At 42.1% G+C, this 15748-nt stretch overlaps 1 protein-coding gene across 1 annotated transcript; it reads left to right on the top strand.

Moving 5' to 3' along the window:
* The first annotated feature begins 1483 nt into the window (after window positions 1-1483).
* On the top strand, window positions 1484-5392 carry LOC135563810 (zinc finger protein 362). The gene is made up of 2 exons (XM_065007344.1): window positions 1484-2358; window positions 4495-5392. Exons 1-2 carry the CDS (start codon window positions 1489-1491, stop codon window positions 4843-4845), a joined length of 1221 nt encoding a protein of 406 aa, XP_064863416.1. The 5' UTR covers window positions 1484-1488; the 3' UTR covers window positions 4846-5392.
* The last annotated feature ends 10356 nt before the right edge of the window (window positions 5393-15748 follow it).

Consider the following 15748-nt stretch of genomic DNA (forward strand, 5'->3'; position numbering starts at 1 on the left):
ACATTTTTAGGCCAAACGAGGAGGGGCTGGGAGAGCGCCCTGCGGGCTCAAACAACCAATCACAGTCAAGACTGGACTTCCTGGTGTGTGCGATCAACCAATCAGAGTCAAATCAGACTTTCCTGGATTATGCAACAGGCCAATCACAGACTCTGCAGCTCTCAGCTCTACCAAAGACGTGCCTCCCTCTGATTCTAAAGGGAGTAGTTTAGAAGCCAGAGCTGTTTGGTCTGGGACCAGTTGAAATGCCCTGACCTCCACTACTGTGACTGGTACGGGTCAGATGGAGGATGTGTGTGTTGAAGAGATAAAACACACGGAGGAGCCTCTCTATAGGATGGAGACAGAGGAGAGGGATGAGAGGAGAGATGGAGAGAGTGATGTTACACAACACAGGAATGGTAGTCCCATTGTCCCTGAAACGCCTCTCATCTCCGACACAGCCAAGGCAGAGAGGGATGGAGGGATAAGGGGAGAGAAAGAAAGGAAAGATAGAGAGGATGAGAGAGTGATCCCTCTTTTCCTACCCCCTAGTCGATGCCATGGTAGAAAAGAGAGACCAGGAGAGGATAGAGGAGAGAGAGCAGAGGCAGGGAAAGGAGTTTGGGGGAGAAGAGAGGAAGAGGAGGGAGAAGTATTGGATCTGAGCTTCCCTAAAAAGAGAGAGATTAAGGAGAGGAGCCTTTGGCATGAGAGCTCACTGCTTATGGAGGTAGATGAGGTAGAGGGGGATGGAGATAGGGACATTGTAGAGGAAGATGATGGTGATGACGAAGAGGATTCTATATTGAGAATGGATGGAGCTGACATTTTGGGGGGACCTCTCTTGTCTCCCTTGTTCTTCTCTACCTCCGTTTTCACCTCCCTCTCTTCCATAGACTCTGAAAGTGAAGGTCTTCTCCTGATAGATGACCAGGGTATTCCATACACACTCACCCCTGAGGGGCACAAAGTGCCCCAAATGGAACCTTCCAGGCCAGACAACCCCCCCTCAAGCCAGCCAAAGGTGCAGTCCAGCTCATTGGAGGTAGAGGATGACAGGTCGTCTCATATAACCACAGCAGGGGTCACTTACCTCAGCCGAGGTTTAGTAAAAACTCCACACACACACAAGGAAAACACATGTCCCGCTCCTGTTACATCTATGAAACCCTCACAGAAGTCAGAACTTCTAAAAAATACAGAACACTCAAAGAACCCAGAACTCTCACAGAATGCGGAACCCCCTAAGGTTCTAGATTCGGATGTGAAATCTGTTAGTGAGGCTAGTGCTGCTGTTTCCAAACTCTCTGGTTCTGCTGTACACCTCCAACCCCCTCAGCCCATCCAGATCCTTACTAACCCCTCCTCCAACACCCCCATCCTCCTCTTCCCCTCCTCTCCCCAGCTCTCCTCCATTCCCTTAACCAAGACTGATACCAACCCAGGCCTCCTGGCCTTCTCTCTCCCCTCTCCCTCACCCAGAACACTCCCAATGCCTCTACCTCTATGTTCCTTCTCCTCTCCTCCTCCACCACCTCTTCCTCCGGTCAGTCTTTCTCTACCTCCACCCCCATTGCTCTCATTGACCCCTCCACCGGTCAGCTCTCCCAAATCACTGCCTCCTCTTCATCCCCTCTTTCTCTCTCTCTCTCTTCTGGTCAGCTTGCCACATCAGTGTCATCCCTCCCGGCCAATCCCTCCCACCCAGTTATTAGAACGACACCCAACAACTCCCCTACCATCCAATCAAGAGAGAGTCCCATCGTTAACCCTCCCGCCCCCCTGACCTCCCCCTCTGTGGTCTCCTCCCCTCCCTCCAAGCAGCCCAGTGCTGGTGGCAGTTCTAAAGCAGTTCTACTCAGCTCACCTCCTCACAAACACACTGAACCAAACTGTTATGACCCCAACACCGATCATCAGTCACTATCTACTGAAGAAACCCAAATGGAATCTGTCCAAAATGGGTCATCTCCTACTAAAGACCCTCCCCTTACACACCCGCAATCCCCTTCTCTGTCCTTTGACTTCAGTTTGGAGGCATCTGACCAATCAAAAGCCCCAGAGTCAAAGCACACCTCCCTCCCATGGGACGACCATCTCTACTTCTCCTCTGCCACCGCTCCTCCCTCCCCTCCCCTTGCCCCCATCTTCCCCTCCAGCGGACCCAGGAACCTGAACCCCCTGGACCCTCTGGACCCCCTGTCCCCAGCCTCCTCTCCCTCTTCTGGGCCACGAAGGGTCCTCTACTGCCCTCTCTGCCCCAGGATCTTCTACTACCTGTCTGACCTGGAGCGTCACTCCATCACCCACTCTCAGAACAAACCCCATGTCTGCCTGCAGTGTGGCAAGGCCTTCAAACGCTCCAGCCATTTGCAGGTGAGCTTAGTTGTTCATAAATGTTTGAATTGTGGTGTGGTGATTTGGTGGGCCCATGATGACATATTGTTTTCAAATCAAATCAAATTTTACTTGTCACATGCACCGAATACAACAGGTATAACAGACCTTACAGTGAAATGCTTACTTACAAGCCCCTAACCAACAATGCAGTTTAAAAATATAATACAAAAAATAAACAAGAAATAAAATAATAATTAAATTAAAGAGCAGCAGTAAAATAAGGGGGTACCGGTACAGAGGTAACTGAGGTAATATGTAGGAAGAAAGTAAAGTGACAATGCATAGATAATAACAGAGAGTAGCAGCAATGCAAATAGTCTGGGTAGCCATTTGATTAGATGTTCAGGAGTCTTATGGCTTGGGGGTAAAAACTGTTTAGAAGCCTCTTGGACCTAGACTTGGTGCTCCAGTACCGCTTGCCATGTGGTAGTCTATGACTAGGGTGGCTGGAGTCTTTGACAATTTTTAGGGCCTTCCTCTGACACTGCCCCGTATAGAGGTCCTGGATGGCAGGAAGCTTGGCCCTAGTGATGTACTGAGCCGAACGCACTACCCTCTGTAGTGCCTTGCGGTCGGAGCAGTTTCCATACCATAGGCAGTGATGGTGCCAAATCTTTTCAGTTTCCAACAATAAGCATTGTCATGCCCTCTTCATGACTGTCTTGGTGTTTGTACCATGACAGGTTTTTTTGGTTTGTTTGTTTTTGAGTTGTACCCCTTTTTCTCCCCAATTTCATGGTATCCAATTGTTTTAGTAGCTACTATCTTGTCTCAAGACAAGGCTCGGGAGAGACGAAGGTTGAAAGTCATGCAAGTCATGCATCCTCCGATACACAACCGAGCCGATACCTCCGATACACAACCAAGCCGCACTGCTTCTTAACACAGTGCGCATCCAACCCGGAAGCCAGCCGCACCAATGTGTCGGAGGAAACACCGTGCACCTGGCAACCTTGGTTAGCGCGCACTGCGCCCGGCCCCCCACAGGAGTCGCTGGTGCGCGATGAGACAAGGATTTCCCTACCGGCCAAACCCTCCCTAACCCGGACGACGCTGGGCCAATTGTGCGTCGCCCCACGGACCTCCTGGTCGCGGCTGGTTACGACAGAGCCTGGGCGCGAACCCAGAGTCTCTGGTAGCACAGCTGGCGCTGCAGTACATGACTGCTATGTACAGCACCCTTAACCACTGCGCCACCCGGGAGGCCCCCTGTACCATGCTAGTTTGTTGGTGATGTGGACACCAAGGAACTTGATGCTCTCAAACTGCTCCACTACAGCCTGTCGATGAGAATGGGGGCGTGCTCGGTCCTCCTTTTCCTGTAGTCCACAATCATCTCCTTTGACTTGATCACGTTGAGGGAGAGGTTGTTGTCCTGGCACCACACGGCCAGGTCTCTGACCTCCTCCCTATAGGCTGTCTCGTCGTTGTTGGTGATCAGGCCTACCACTGTTGTGTCATCCTCAAACTTAATGATGGTGTTGGAGTCGTGCCTGGCCGTGCAGTCATGAGTGAACAGGGAGTACAGGAGGGGACTGAGCACGCACCCCTGAGGGGCACCTGTGTTGAGGATCATTGTGGCGGCTGTGTTGTTACCTACTTACCACCTGGGGGCGGCCCGTCAGGAAGTCCAGGATCCAGTTGCAGAGGGAGGTGTTTAGTCACAGTGTCCTTAGCATAGTGATGAGCTTTGAGGGCACTATGGTGTTGAACGCTGAGCTGTAGTCAATGAATAGCATTCTCAAATAGGTGTTCCTTTTGTCCAGGTGGGAAAGGGCAGTGTGGAGTGCAATAGAGATTGCATCTCTGTGGATCTGTTAGGGTGGTATGCAAATTGGAGTGGGTCTATGGTTTCTGGGATAATGGTGTTGATGTGAACCATGACCAGCCTTTCAAAGCACTTCATAGCTACAGATGTGAGTGCTACGGGTTGGTAGTCATTTAGGCAGGTTATCTGTTTTGATTGTGTTTGAAGTGGAACTAGGTCCGATTTCAGATTTCATCTTGTAATGACTGCTATGTAATAAGTAGGTATAAACATATCATAATATATGAACATGAATGTATAGTATTATCTAACAAACGTGACCCTTGTCCTTTGACCCTGAACAGAGACACAAGCACATTCACACGGGCGAGAGGAACTTTGTGTGCCCCATCTGCTCCAAGCGTTTCAGGGAGGCGGGCGAGCTGCAGCGCCATCAGAGGGTACACACAGGAGAGAAGCCCTACCAGTGCCCGCTGTGCCACACACGCTTCGCCGAGCGCAACACCATGCGTCGACACACTAGACGCAAACACCCTTACCACCAGGCAGCTATGGCGATGCTGTCCGAGAGAGGAGCAGGGGGAGGAGGAAGAGAAGGAGGGGATGAAGATGAGGGCACAGAAGAGTGGTATAGTTCCACTGTGTCCAACTTGGACAACTCTGACTCTGAACCAGATTCTGAGGTCACTTCCTGAGGCTGATCCTCTTGAATAAAGGAAAGGAGGAGGAGGAGAAGGAGGAGGAAAAGGAGGAGGAGGAGGAGAGCAAAGGTGGTGTAGCTTCACTGTGTTCAATTTGGACAACTCTGACACTGAAAGGGATTGAAAATTACTTTTGAATGATAAGTACCAGAACGGTACTTTCCAATGAGAACATTGGTTATATTTATTTATTAATTTCTCTTGAATGTATTTTATTTCCATTCCCTTACACGGTCTGAAAATGATCACTGATCTCATAAATCATTTCCCATCAAGGAGTCCTTCAATTTTCGTCATTTCCACAACTATAGGGCGGAAAATGTTAATGTTCATTCTAAAAAGGAGGCACTTTGACATCCTGCTATAACAATACATTTGCACTACCAAAGTACAAACAATTATGTTGTAAAAAGCGCTGTCACAATGTTTTATTGTAAAATTGTTCTTTATTACTATATTTTTTTCTTCTCTTGTGGAAGCTGTACTTACTATTGAGTGAGATTAGTAAACTTTCTTACTATTAAAGACACTGTCGTTTGCACTTTTGGAAATTGGATTTTGTGTTCAAATTTGAGAACAATTTGTCCTTTTGACATGGTTTTTACATTGTGATTTCTGCTGCCTATGCCTTCAAAACAAGGTGCCCTATTTTGTTAAATGCATAGAACAGAATTCTGACCAATTTTTTGTTGTTGCTAATTGCACCACTGATGCAATTGAAGCTTATGATAAATGCTCATCATCTTAACTTATTTCAGTTAAACCTCCCTGTGTGTGTACAGTGCCTTCAGAAAGTGTTCATACACCTTGAGTTATTTCACATTTTGTTGTGTTACAGCCTGAATAAAACAATGTATTAAAAATATTATTTTCTCATACACACAATACCCCATAATGAAAAAGTGAAAACATGTTTTGAGAAATGTTTGCAAATGTATTGAAAATGAAAAACTGTTAGGAATTTTATGAATAATGACTAAACAATGTGTACATTTAAAATAGAACTATAACTAATTACAATATCTGTTTTACTATATCTGATTAATAATGTTAGTTCCTAAGAAAGAGGTTATGTAGCATGGACAAGGGGTATTTGGAAATGATAACCATTGTGGAAGAAGGAATGTATGTGTGTGTGTCTAAAGTAAGCAAAGCGGATCCTTCACCTATGTTTGAACTGACTCAGCTATAACTGGCGATAAAATAAGACAGCGAGAGCCCCTCCAGGTTTTCCTTATCTGGAACTGTCTGCTAAGTGGTAATAAACTATGGTGAGACTTCAGGAGTAAATCCAGATATAGTGTGTCAGGTATGTGCGCTTGTGAGTTGGAATTAACTTTTGAAGCTGCTTTGTCCTGGTCGGAGAGGAGGAAGGACATTTTAAAACCTATGACGTCATACGTAATATATAAACTGATGTACATGTTGCTATGATCAGCGCTCTCGAGAATAAATGCTATTGGCTAATTTTGGCAGACTGGTCTCTGTCCATTTTAAGCAAATAAGGATCTTACAAATTCTTAGAAACAGACAGAGTGATTTAAATTGAATTGGTTAATGAACACATATAGGAATTGTTGAATTCCTTTGACAAAAACATAAATATCTAATTTACATAAGTATTCACACACCTGAGTCATTACATGTTGGAATCACCTTTAGCAGGGATTACAGCTGTAAGTCTTTCTGGGTCTCTAAGAGCTTTGCACACCTGGATTCTACATAATTTGCACATTATTATTTTTACAATTATTTAAGCTTTGTCAAGTTACTTGATACACATTTTCAAGTCTTGCCATAGACGATTTAAGTCAAAACTGGAAAGCAGACTGAACCAGGTTTTCCTCTAGGATTTTGCCTGTGCTTAACTTTATGTCCTGACTAAAAAAACTGTTATGTTTGGGGAAAATCGAACACAATACATCAGAGTACCACTCTTCATATTTTTAAGCATAGTGGTGGCTGCATCATGGTATGGGTATGCTTGTCATCGGCAAAGGCTAGGGAGTTTTTTAAGATAAAAATGAACGGAATAGAGTTAATTTCTTTGCCACATTTAAAAAATGTTTTTTAAAAATGCCTTATTGCAAACAGGATGCATCTTTGGAATATTTTTTATTCTGTACAGGCTTCCTTTTTTTCACTCTGTCATTTAGACAACCATTTCATATTATTCTGTAGGTAAATCCACAACGCTCCATTTAATATCATATGGTATGTATACATTTGTGGATGTCCATCATCCATTTAGTTTGATATGTTATGAATGAAAATTTGTATAATGTGTTATGAATTTCCAAAACGTACAATATGTTACTAATTTGCAAAACTCATGATATGTTACAAATTCGAATTTGTTGTGGTTAACGTTAGCTAGGGGGCTAATGCTAACATTAGGTAGCTGGCTAACATTAGTTAGGCTAGGGGTTAGGTTAGGGTTAGGGTTCAGTTTAGGAGTTAGGTTAAAGAGTTAGGGTTCGGGTTAGGAGAAGAGTTAGCTAACATGCTAAGTTGTTGCAAAGTAGCTAAAAAGTATTAAGTAGTTGAAAAGTTGCTAAAATGCTAAAGTTGTCCGTGATGAGATTCAACACGGAACGTTTGGGCTGCTAGACGTTCACGTTGTATGCCTACCTATCCACCCTGACCAATCACCCTCCTTTTGGTTTTGCTTTCAGTAACCTTCTGTCTTATGTAACCAAGTCTATGTCTGGTAACAGTAATGTTAATGAATTACCGTCATGTGCTTTGAAGGACTCTGTTGCTGTATATGACAAAACTGAAATGCTGAATTGTTTCAATGAGCACTTTGTATCATCTGGTAGGCTGTTTGATTCAGTGTCCTCTGTCTCTGTACAACCCTGTGTGGATGAACCAGTGAGAGCTGGTCAAACTTTTAGCTTTTTGCCATTATCAGTGCATGTGGTACATAAAGCATAAAGCCTGGTCCTGAGCTTTTGGATCCCTGCTTTTTAAATCTGGCAGCTGATTTCATAGCTGAACCAATTACATCTCTGTTCAATCTAACCATGGAATGCAATGAAATTCCAAAGATCTGGAAATCAGCATTTGTCCTACCACTTTTAAAAGGGGGAGATCCAACTCTTTTAAATAATTATAGGCCAATCTCAAAGCTGTCACCCCTGGTAAAAATACTTGAAACCCTTGTAAGTGAACAGCTAACAGCTTGTAAGTGAACAGCTAAGAGGTGTTATTTATTAACTCTATTTTATCAATGTACCAATCGGGCTTCAGGAAGAAGCATAGCACAATTACAGCAGCCATGAAGGTTTTAAATGATATCACTGAAGCCATTAACAAAAAACAGTACTGTGTCTCACTTTTTATTGATCTCTCTAAGGCTTTTGATACAGTTGATACCAAGGCAGAGATTGTCGAGTGTAGGTCTTTCGGAGCATGCAGTTGCATGGTTTGCTAACTATCTGTCTGATAGAACTCAGTGCACTCAATTTGATGGGTTTATGTCTGTTAAATTGTCTGTCTTGAATGGTGTGCCCCAAGGCTCTGTACTTGGTCCTCTCTTATTCACTATTTAAATAAATGATTTAGACAAAAATGTCCAAAATGCACAACTTCATTTTTATGCTGATGATACTGTTATTTACTGTTGTGCCTCGTCTCTTACAAAAGCTTTCCAGAACACGCAAACTGCTTTTTATACTGTTCAACATACCTTGTGTCAATTGAAGCTTATCCTCAATACTGACAAACCTAAACTAATGGTGTTTTCTAATGGAAGAAATAGACCTCTGAACCTTTCACCTATTACTACCTGTCAGGACAAGGAGATTGAGGTTGTAACCTCATATAAATATATGGAATTTTAATTGATGACGGCCTCTCTTTTAAATTGCATATTCAACAACTTACAAAAAAAAGCTGAAATTGGGATTTTATTTTAGGAATAAGGCCTGCTTTTCTTTTGAAGCCAGAAGGAGGCTAGTATCAGCTACATTTATTTCTTTACTAGACTATGGGGATATTTTATATATGAATGCTTCCGCTCAGTGTTTGAGATCAATTGACACTCTTTACCATGGCACTTTGAGATTTATTTTAAACTGCAAAACTCTTACACACCACTGCACTTTGTATACCAGGGTTGGCTGGCCTTCTCTAGTCACTCGTAGGCTCAGTCACTGGTATACTTTTATTTACAAAGCCATTTTGGGTTTACTACCTTTTTATTTGTGCATTTTTATTGTTCAGAAATGTGGTGGGTCGTCTCTTCGTTCGCTGGACTTTATCCTGCTAACTGTTCTAAATGTCCCAACGGAATTTGGTAAAAGGGCTTTTATGTACTCTGCACCATCGTCTTGGAACACCTTACAAAATACTTTTAAACTGGAAGAACTTGTCCCGATTGGTGTTTTTAAATCACTGATGAAGGATTTTGAGGCTGATTCCCTGACCTGTCAATGTTTTTAATTTGCTGTTTTGTACTCTTGTGAATTCAATGGTTTTTTACTAGATTACAATTTTTTTTGTAATGACTTGGTGCTGCCTTTCTTGGCCAGGGCGTTCTTGAAAAAGAGATTTTAATCTCAAAGCCCTTCCTGGTTAAATAAAGGTTAAATAAAACAACAAAAAAACATACCAAACGTAACATATCATACTAATTTGAGTATCCCGGATTTACATTTACTATGTTACATCTAGTCTATGAGACCACTCTGAGTAACTATAAGGTTGTTTTCAGTTTTCTCCTATCAAAGACATTAAACTCTAACTGTTTTAAAGTCACCATTGGCCTCATGGCGAAATCCCTGAGCAGTTTCCTTCCTCTCAGGCAAATGAGTTAGGAAGGATGCATGTATCCTTGTAGTGACAAGGGTGTATTAATACACCATCCAAATTGTAATTAATAACTTCACCATGCTCAAAGTATATTCAATGTCTGTGTTTTTTACCCAGACCTTTGCGAGGCATTGGAAAACCTCCCTGGTCTTTGTGGTTGAATCTGTGTTTGAAATTCACTGCTCGTCTCAGGGACCTTACAGATAATTGTATGTGTGGGTTACAGAGATGAGGTAGTCCTTCAAAAATCATGTTAAACACTATTATTGCACATAGAGTAAGTCCATGCAACTTATTACGTGACTATGCTAAGCAAATGTTTCATTCCTGAACTTATTTAGGCTTGCCTTAACAAAGGCATTGAATACTTATTGACTCAAGATATTTCAGTTTTTATTATTTTATTATTTCAGCTTTTAATATTTTATTTAAAACACAATTCCACTTTGACATTATGGGGTATTGTGTGTAGGCCAGTGACACAAAATCTAAATTTAATCGACTTTACGTTCAGGCTGTAACACAACAAAATGTGGAAAAAGTGAAAGGTTGTGAATACTTCCTGAATGCACCGTACCTACATTGTATATTACAAGATTTATACATGGTGTTCCTGGCATCCTTCTGGCATCCTTCACTAGTCTCCTTTCCTTCAGGACCAATCTTCAAATCCTGTCAGATCAGTAGTCATGGAGAAATGGAAACAAGGGCATAAAGTTAATCAAGTTAAATACAAGTTTAAAACTTGATTAACTTCATTTTGGGCCAAATGTCGATCTATTAAGATAATGAATTTTATTTTTTAATGACATTGACATCATTCACAGTGAAACCCACTCAGGTCTTTCTGTCCTGGTCTCTGTGGTAGCTGATATATGTGCTAGGTTTGTGACCTGTGGAGTTGGGATGTTTCCAGGGGCTAATTGGGTTTGTAAGGCAGGATTCAGTTTTTTTCTCCTCCTTCACACACTTTTCTGTTCCAATAAGCCTTCTTTAGGTTAATAGAACCTCTCTGACAATACATCATTAAATTGTATCTCCTATCTCTATCTCCATTACTGCTAAACAGGACCATACCGTTAATAATGACCAGAACCATAACATTACTACTGACCAGGAGGCCCATACTATTCCTACTAAACAGGAACATACCATTACTACTGGCCAGGACCATACCATTACAACTGACCAGGACCATACCATTATTACTGATTACTGAGGACCCTGACCATACCATTACTATCGACCAGGACTATTCCATCACTGCTGACCAGGACCATACCATTTCTATTGACCTGGACCATGCCATTAATACTGACCAGAACCATACCATTACTACTGACCAGGACCATACCATTAATACTAACCAGGACCATACCATTCTTCCTGACCAGGACCATACCATTACTACTGGCCAGGACCATACCATTACTACTGAACAGGACAATATCATTACTATTGACCAAAACCATTCCATTAGTACTGACTAAGACCATACCATTACTACTGACCAGGACCATACCATTACTGCTGACCCGGACCACACCAATACTGCTGACCCAGACCACACCATTACTATTAACCAGGACCATGCCACTACTACTGACCAGGACCATATACCATTACTACTGACCAGGACCATGCCACTACTACTGACCAGGACCATATACCATTACTGCTGACCAGGACCATACCATTACTGCTGACCCGGACCACACCAATACTTCTGACCCAGACCACACCATTACTATTAACCAGGACCATGCCACTACTACTGACCAGGACCATATACCATTACTACTGACCAGGACCATACCATTACTACTGACTAGAACCATACCATTTCTAATGACCAGGACCATACCATTGATAATCAAAATCAAATCAAATCAAATGTTTTTATATAGCCCTTCTTACATCAGCTGATATCTCAAAGTGCTGTACAGAAACCCAGCCTAAAACCCCAAACAGCAAGCAATGCAGGTGTAGAAGCACGGTGGCTAGGAAAAACTCCCTAGAAAGGCCAAAATCTAGGAAGAAACCTAGAGAGGAACCAGGCTATGTGGGGTGGCCAGTCCTCTTCTGGCTGTGCCGGGTGGAGATTATAACAGAACATGGCCAAGATGTTCAAATGTTCATAAATGACCAGCATGTTCAAATAATAATAATCACAGGCAGAACAGTTGAAACTGGAGCAGCAGCACGGCCAGGTGGCCTGGGGACAGCAAGGAGTCATCATGTCAGGTAGTCCTGAGGCATGGTCCTAGGGCTCAGGTCCTCCAAGAGAGAGAAAGAAAGAGTGAAAGAGAGAATTAGAGAGAGCATACTTAAATTCACACAGGACACCGGATAGGACAGGAGAAGTACTTCAGATATAACAAACTGACCCTAGCCCCCAGACACATAAACTACTGCAGCATAAATACTGGAGGCTGAGACAGGAGAGGTCAGGAGACACTGTGGCCCCATCCGAGGACACCCCCGGACAGGGCCAAACAGGAAGGATATAACCCCACCCACTTTGCCAAAGCACAGCCCCCACACCACTAGAGGGATATCTTCAACCACCAATTTACCATCCTGAGACAAGGCCGAGTATAGCCCACAAAGATCTCCGCCACGGCACAACCCAAGGGGGGGGCGCCAACCCAGACAGGAAGATCACATCAGTGACTCAACCCACTCAAGTGACGCACCCCTCCTAGGGCGACAGAGACCATACTGACAGAGACCATACTGTTACTACTGACCAGGACCATACCATTACTACTGACCAGGACCAAACGATTTGAATTGACCAGGACCATACCATTACTACTGACTAGGACCATACAATTTCTATTGACCTGGACCGTACCATTATTTCTGACCAGGATAATACCATTTCTATTGACAGAGACCATACCATTACTGCTGACCAGACATACCACGGTGTTCCTGGATATCATATGACAGTCTGACAGGCTCTGGATGTATAATGCATTGCTCTGTAGCAAGAGCTAGCAATCTCAATCCTGGAGGGTTGCAGTGTGCAGGGTTTTGATTTAGCACAGCACTAACATGTAAGTTAGAGCTTGGCTGGAACAAAAACCTTCACACAAGGAGGCCTTCAAGGCCCAAGGTTTGCCCGCCGCACTCATCTCTAGGCTGATCTCACTGATCTCCCTAACACTCTTGTGCAGGAGAAGGAAGGGAGAAAGAGGAGAGGCCAGAGGCCAGAGTCCTGTATGTGCATATGGAACCTACCATATGAATGCCATTAGTAAAAAGTTCCAGTGCTACTGGTTCAATATTAATACCAATACTGTGTTAATATAGATTATTACACTACAGCACTGTTCTCCAATCCTGTATTACTCTAGATTATTACACTACAGCACTGTTCTTCAATACTGTGTTACTCTTGATTATTACACTACAGCACTGTTCTCCAATACTGTATTACTCTAGATTATTACACTACAGCACTGTTCTCCAATCCTGTATTACTCTAGATTATTACACTACAGCACTGTTCTTCAATACTGTGTTACTCTTGATTATTACACTACAGCACTGTTCTTCAATACTGTATTACTCTAGATTATTACACTACAGCACTGTTCTCCAATACTGTATTACTCTAGATTATTACACTACAGCACTGTTCTTCAATACTGTGTTACTCTTGATTATTACACTACAGCACTGTTCCCCAATACTGTGTTACTCTAGATCATTACAGTACAGCACTGTTCCCCAATACTGTGTTACTCTAGATTATTACACTACAGCACTGTTCTCCAATACTGTATTACTATAGATTATTACACTACAGCACTGTTCCCCAATACTGTATTACTCTAGATTATTACACTACAGCACTGTTCTCCAATCCTGTGTTACTCTAGATTATTACACTACAGCACTGTTCTCCAATACTGTATAACTCTAGATTATTACACTACAGCACTGTTCTCCAACACTGTATTACTATAGATTATTACACTACAGCACTGTTCCCAATACTGTATTACTCTAGATTATTACACTACAGCACTGTTCTCCAATCCTGTGTTACTCTAGATTATTACACTACAGCACTGTTCTCCAATACTGTATAACTCTAGATTATTACACTACAGCACTGTTCTCCAATACTGTATTACTCTAGATTATTACACTACAGCACTGTTCCCCAATACTGTGTTACTCTAGATTATTACACTACAGCACTGTTCCCCAATACTGTGTTACTCTAGATTATTACACTACAGCACTGCTCTCCAATACTGTATTACTGCTAGATTATTACACTACAGCACTGTTCCCCAATACTGTGTTACTCTAGATTATTACACTACAGCACTGCTCTCCAATACTGTATAACTCTAGATTATTACACTACAGCACTGTTCTCCAATACTGTATTACTCTAGATTATTACACTACAGCACTGTTCCCCAATACTGTATTACTCTAGATTATTACACTACAGCACTGTTCTCCAATCCTGTGTTACTCTAGATTATTACACTACAGCACTGTTCTCCAATACTGTATAACTCTAGATTATTACACTACAGCACTGTTCTCCAACACTGTATTACTATAGATTATTACACTACAGCACTGTTCCCCAATACTGTATTACTCTAGATTATTACACTACAGCACTGTTCTCCAATCCTGTGTTACTCTAGATTATTACACTACAGCACTGTTCTCCAATACTGTATAACTCTAGATTATTACACTACAGCACTGTTCTCCAATACTGTATTACTCTAGATTATTACACTACAGCACTGTTCCCCAATACTGTGTTACTCTAGATTATTACACTACAGCACTGTTCCCCAATACTGTGTTACTCTAGATTATTACACTACAGCACTGTTCTCCAATACTGTATTACTGCTAGATTATTACACTACAGCACTGTTCCCCAATACTGTGTTACTCTAGATTATTACACTACAGCACTGCTCTCCAATACTGTATTACTCTAGATTATTACACTACAGCACTGTTCTCCAATACTGTATTACTCTAGATTATTACACTACAGCACTGTTCCCCAATACTGTGTTACTCTAGATTATTACACTACAGCACTGTTCCCCAATACTGTGTTACTCTAGATTATTACACTACAGCACTGCTCTCCAATACTGTATTACTGCTAGATTATTACACTACAGCACTGTTCCCAATACTGTGTTACTCTAGATTATTACACTACAGCACTGTTCTCCAATACTGTATAACTCTAGATTATTACACTACAGCACTGTTCTCCAATACTGTATTACTCTAGATTATTACACTACAGCACTGTTCCCCAATACTGTATTACTCTAGATTATTACACTACAGCACTGTTCTCCAATACTGTATTACTCTAGATTATTACACTACAGCACTGTTCTCCAATACTGTATTACTCTAGATTATTACACTACAGCACTGTTCTCCAATACTGTATTACTCTAGATTATTACACTACAGCACTGTTCCCCAATACTGTGTTACTCTAGATTATTACACTACAGCACTGTTCTCCAATACTGTATAACTCTAGATTATTACACTACAGCACTGTTCTCCAATACTGTATTACTCTAGATTATTACACTACAGCACTTTTCCTCATACTGTATTACTCTAGATTATTACACTACAGCACTGTTCCCCAATACTGTGTTACTCTAGATTATTACACTACAGCACTGTTCTCCAATACTGTATTACTCTAGATTATTACACTACAGCACTGTTCTCCAATACTGTATTACTCTAGATTATTACACTACAGCACTGTTCCCCAATACTGTGTTACTCTAGATTATTACACTACAGCACTGTTCCCCAATACTGTATTACTCTAGATTATTACACTACAGCACTGTTCTCCAATACTGTATTACTCTAGATTATTACACTACAGCACTGCTCTCCCATACTGTATTACTCTAGATTATTACACTACAGCACTGTTCTCCAATACTGTATAACTCTAGATTATTACACTACAGCACTGTTCTCCAATACTGTATTACTCTAGATTATTACACTACAGCACTGTTCCCCAATACTGTGT

The sequence above is a fragment of the Oncorhynchus nerka genome, linkage group LG3, assembly GCF_034236695.1.
Source record: "Oncorhynchus nerka isolate Pitt River linkage group LG3, Oner_Uvic_2.0, whole genome shotgun sequence".
Lineage (NCBI taxonomy): Eukaryota > Metazoa > Chordata > Actinopteri > Salmoniformes > Salmonidae > Oncorhynchus > Oncorhynchus nerka.